At 47.1% G+C, this 5,684-nt stretch overlaps 1 protein-coding gene across 1 annotated transcript; it reads left to right on the top strand.

Moving 5' to 3' along the window:
• Window positions 1-306: 306 nt before the first annotated feature.
• LOC115248859 (transmembrane protein KIAA1109 homolog) lies at window positions 307-4,593 on the top strand. The gene is made up of 8 exons (XM_029832745.1): window positions 307-501; window positions 614-832; window positions 1,059-1,196; window positions 1,744-1,920; window positions 2,222-2,350; window positions 2,907-3,024; window positions 3,131-3,270; window positions 4,468-4,593. The coding sequence occupies exons 1-8, from the start codon at window positions 433-435 to the stop codon at window positions 4,591-4,593; spliced, it is 1,116 nt and encodes a 371-aa protein (XP_029688605.1). The 5' UTR covers window positions 307-432.
• Window positions 4,594-5,684: the final 1,091 nt, after the last annotated feature.

Here is a 5,684-nt window from a genome sequence, read left to right on the forward strand (position 1 = left end):
TGCTGGAGTGTTCCCAACTTCCTGCTCATCATCGACTACACGTGGCACCCATCTACCCCCAGAAGGCTGATGAGGCAGCTCAAACAGTCGTGTGAGCTTGCTGCTTCAGCACTGTGCTCTAACCCTTTGTTATCAACTTTAATGTTGTCCATCATGTTGACAGGACTTTTTAACGAATCCTTATCAATACCATTATCAATACAGTTCTTTTTAAAAAAAACTTCAGCACAATGTTGTTTATTATTTTTCTATTAATCTGCATGTTTTTTGTGTGTGAAGTGTCAGAGATGGAAGAATCCATGTTGTCAGCTCTGCGCCCCCCTTGAGCACACCTCCGTTCCACCACGCTACACTTCTGCTTCTACCGCTGCTGCTCACACCCGCCTGTCCACTGACCCCTCGGAGCTGCCCCCTGACAGACTTCATGTGGAGATGGAAATGTCACCAGATTCCCAAATCATCCTCTACGGACCGCTGCTCAGAGCACTCATCTCCATCAAGGTACGGGAAGGTCTGATCGTAGTGTGTAACCGGGTTCTATCCAGAGAGATGAGTGGTTCTTGTGATGTCTGAGGTATTAAATAGTGACGCCATCTTACCCCCATTATCGCAGGAAAATTATTTTGGTGAGTATGACATGTACACAGACTTTGAAGAGGTTGTGTCCAGCCCCGTGTTGTCCACCTCCACCTCCTCCGGCCTGGGCTGGTCTCCCTTGGGAGTGGAGGACAGCGAACGGAGGGACACCTCAGACTTTCATCCCCTTGACCTGCGCCCCTGGGACATCACCGTGTACATCAACCTCTACAAAGTCCATGGCCGGCTTCCAATGGTAAATGCTTCAAAAGAGCTTCTATTGTTACATTTTAAGTGTGATTTACAATAAATGAATGTACTGTCAGGAAGCACACATTAAAAGGTGAAGCCCACACTAATGGTAGCACATTTCTCAGTGTTTTCATTTAGCTCTGCCAGCTACACAATTTCTAGCGTTTCACATTTGATAGCAGCGTGGTGTTAGTGTCTGCATGTATGCTCACTCTCCTCTGTGCCTCCAGCACTGCAGCAGCGAAGGTCCCGAGGGTCCCTCCGGCTTCTTGGAGCGGCTGTGTTTTGAGATGAAGAAAGGTTATAAGGAGACAATGCTTCAGCTGCTCCTCTCTCCCATTCACATCTTTGTCAGTGACAACTGTCAGGTGGGGACATATGGTCAGATTCAGATTCAGATTCAGATCCTTTATTGTCCCACACAGGGAAATTTACAGTGCAACAACAGCAAGAGCACGCAGAGAAAAGTAAGATAAAATCGAATCGAACAGAAATTGGAATATACGAAGAGGATGTATATTTACAATAATCCAGGTAAATGGATACTCGGCCCCGTACAGGTACAGAGGGTGAATACTATATACATATCAGAATATATAAACTCATGTTTGTGTTGAACAGTTTCTACATGAGCCTAGAATTCAACCTATGGAAGTTTGTGATCAGAGGGTTACAATAAAGAAATGGTACAAATTAAGCTTGTGAATCTATTTTGCAGGTGAGTATCTGATTGGATCACAATTGTGAAACCTTTATTTGGAGCAAATGAGCAAATGTCAGAGCAAATGTCTTTTCAAATTCCACAAGCTTCCCCTGATATTTTTCAACCAAAATAGGGATGAAAGGATGCTAACGTTTCCTTTGTCTTCCTGATTGGAAGTGTTTGCATGTCTGACTCGATGCATTTGCCCACAGCGGCCCACCACCGATGGGGTGTTGAGGGACGGCCACCTGAGCCTGTCTGGCCTCCAGATGAGGGCTCACGCAATGTTCTCCGCTCAGGGCCTCCCTGCGGACAGCGACACACTGGAGTATGCGTGGCTCATTGACATGCAGGCTGGGGGGCTCACTGGTAGGGTCACCGTTCCACAGGTGGGTGTGATTAGAATTGTTGCCTCATAGATCATGACTCTCTCAGCTGAAGTGATAATTGTGTTTGTGCGTGAGTATCGGGCACATTTCAAGTCATATTGTGTGAAGCACAATGAATCCTGTGTAATCTCCCAGATTTTCTAATCACGCTACAAGAAGCTGTCGTGTTGCTGTATCCAGGCGTTCCTCGTTGTGTCTACCTCAGACTGACCGTTTTTACTGCAGTGTTGGCTTATACTGTGAACATTCTTTATTGATGTTCCAGACCATCATTCAGTGTTTGTCTGTGTCTCTTTATTAGGTGGCCAGCATCATAGAGTGGGGGGAAACGTTCCTGTTCCATGTGGTGTCTCAAGAGTTCCAGCTCGAACAACCAAAGCCGTCTGTCATCTGCCAGCATGGCGCCGATCGTCGCAATTGTGATGCCAAGGTTGAAACAAAAATAATAAACACAGTTTATTCCTTGTTTTATTTCCTGCAGAATTTCTTCCAGCTCCAAACTGCGATGCCTGTCTGAAGTCCACACATGAAGCAACCCAAAGTGCTGATCCTAGCTCAGGCATTGAAAGGGTGTCAGAGCTGCCCAGTCTTAAAGGAGATGAAAATTGGACCTGATTGCTAAAGATGACTCTCACTGCACAAGACTTGTGACAAGAAAAGGGTTAGGGTAAAAAGAAGAAAGCGTGTCACAGCAGGAGAAGCTGAAATAGCTTCTGCACGAAGCTATTGATCACAGAAGCTACACTGGTCCGCAGAGCCAACACACACAATAATGTTTAAAGTAACATAAAGAGGCAACGTGTGTGTGTCTTACAGGAAGGTGTTGTTTGTGTATGAATATGTATGAATATGTACAAGGATATTTTTCTAACCTGTGCCAGAGAGCCCCCCATTAGTTACAGCAGCTGTGGCCTCAGGCTGGATAACAGCAAGCTAGCTTCCATGAAAATTCCAGGTTCTGGTGCTGAATCATTTTTGTGTTTCAGATGAGCTGCCTGCCTGGTCACTGTCGCACATCAGAGGCTAAAGTACACCATGACCCGACTGGCCATGGATGGAGTCGACCTGTTTGTGGTGGAGCACGGTTGTGCCACCAGCATCAAGGTAAGTCGTCGGAGCCATTTATGAACTGTAATAAAGACAACTTGAAGCAGTATGTAAAACAATATCTTTTCCATTCTGTCTGCGCAGACAGGCGTCATTCGTGTAGCTAACTGCAACCTTCACAACCAGGCAGTGGGAGAGGGTATCAGTGCTATGGTGCAAGACGTGAACATCCGGCAGTACATCGAGCAGCAGCAGCAGCAGCAGCAGCAGCAGCAGCATGCTGAGGCCACCAGGCTGCAGACAGCAGGACAGGCTCCTGCACAGCCGTTAGCTCTTGGTCAGCCTCCTTTGCTGCGCCGTTCTGTCTGGCTGGAGGCGGGTTCAGTCAACATGAACCTCATTACTGCAGATATTGCTTTGGCTGCTGACCACCCGGCAAAATGTGAAGTCCAGAGACATTTTTTGGAACTGCACGATGCTCAGACCAAAAGGTATTTAGGGCAGACCAGGATTTGTGTCTCGTCTGTGTGTTTCATGCATCTCACATTGTGTCGTGGAAGATTTTGTCCAAAATGCACTCCGGCTAGGTTTTTAAATGAAAAGCCACAAAACACTGATCGGGTAGCACGTTTATATTGCGCAATCTGGAGACAACAAAGCTCCAGTACAGGTGAACATCAGAAAAGTGCCTCTCCGAAGGGAACGTTCAGACGGCAGACGCACCCCAGTGAGCTCTCCTAAAAAGGTGACATTCCCAGCCTGATCAGGGACCTCTTCCTGTCTGGCTGCCAAACAGGCAGCGTCCATTTCCAGACGTCTTCACAGGCTCCCAGCGCCTGCTGACCGTTGCATGTTTCCCAGTAACTGAGCCTTTTGACACCTGTCATCTATATGGTGAACTCAACATGGTCCTGGAAGCTGGAGAATTCCCTCATCAACTGTTTGGGTTAAAAAAAAGTTTTAATAAGTTGCTATTGTTCCTTTTCATCATTCTAACCCTAACCCTGAGTACCACTGACAACACAGCTGTCAAGGTCCGATAACCCTTTTGGAAAATTCTTAACAAAATCACCCTCGTGAAACTTTGTGTGAAAATGGTACACAGTAGAGATATGATAATTAAGCACGTTGAAGCCGGCAGACTGGTGGGGCTGTCTGTGGTCATAGAGCCACCATCACTTTTCAAGTTCTCATCAAGCAGCAGGGAACGGTTTTCAGTCCAGATCATCCTACTTGACATTGAAATTGTTTGATATTTCCTTTGCCAAACTATAGGATTATTGGAGGTTATGCACATTATTCAATTGAAGAGTTTATGGTCCTGAATGGAAACACAAACGCTTCATCTACTGGGACAGTGAGGAGATGAATGCAGGCGTTAATTCACTGCTGTCTATCAATGGTCCACAGAAAGCTGCAGCCTCTCTTTGTTACTGCAGATACAGCATCATTTTAAGCATCACTCTGTGATCATCTCCTCCATTGCTGTCTCGTTCTCAGACTCTGGTTCCTGTGGCCAGAAGAGGCCACGAACCGCAACAAGCGCAGCAGGAACCGCTGTGGCTGCCTCGGAGGTTGCAGGTTTTTTGGAGGCACCAACATGAGCCTGGATTTCTTCAAGCTTGAAGAGCTGACCCCATCGTCTTCGTCTGCATTTTCCTCCTCCAGCACTGACTCTGACATGTCTTACGGCCAGTCTCTACTACAGCCGGGGGAGTGGATTATTACCAAGGAAACACCAAAAGTAGATGGTATCGATCTGCTTCTAAATCGAAATTTGCATATATAGTTTTGATTTTTCCATAAAGCTAAATGAAGACCAAGCATTCCTTTCTATCCAGTTACAAGCATATGCTTTCTTCTTACAGTCAGATTTGACCCATATCCTCTATTTAGTCATTACATTAGAATTTATTTTGGAATGTCATAGTTCACGTTGTCATTGATTTGATAAAACTGTGACCAGATGAAAATGCCAATCTACAAATATTTTTAGGGAGAGTTGTTGGACTAAGTCAGACGCACACGCTCGCCATGCCTTCCCCCTGAGCTGCCGGAGAGACGTGGGCATCAACTTCTCAGCCTCCAGGTTCCCCAACGTTCCCACAGCTCTGCATCATCGTCTGAAGAAAATAGTTCATGTAGTGCAGCACTGCCCCTGCTGGCGGGAGAGCGGGATAGTCCATCACCAGGCACAGAGCACATGTACACCATGAATGGGAAAAGCCCTGCCGAGTGAGTAAAGCCCACGTCCTCTTCTGGCCCGAGTGCGGTGCTGTTTAATGTGTCATGTATGTTCAGATATTGCCCTATGAATAAAAGCACATAGGAATAACTGGAAGGTTTCATTTTCACTCCAAGTATTACTTACCTGTTCTCACCTGCAGCACCCTAGGAGATGTTCCAGAGGGCTCTGCAGTTTCACCCAATAGCTCCCAGGACCGCTCCTCTGTGCACTCACCCCTCCGCTCTCCCCTTAAGCGGCAGTCCTCGGTGCATTCGGGCCGACTGGGCAGCACAAAGAGCCTGTCGGCTGCTGTTTTCACTGACAAACCTCCACCAGTCCTGTCTGGAGGCGTCCAGTTCAGCAGTGAGGTTTCTCGCGCGACGAGAATGTCCTGGACTCACCACGCCAGCGGAGGAGCTATGGCTCTTTTCCCTTCACACCCTCAGCAGACTCCAACACCTTCCACCAGTACCGCTCGGCAGACTCCAGC

This window comes from Takifugu rubripes, chromosome 2, assembly GCF_901000725.2.
Source record: "Takifugu rubripes chromosome 2, fTakRub1.2, whole genome shotgun sequence".
In the NCBI taxonomy this organism is placed as follows: Eukaryota; Metazoa; Chordata; class Actinopteri; order Tetraodontiformes; family Tetraodontidae; genus Takifugu; species Takifugu rubripes.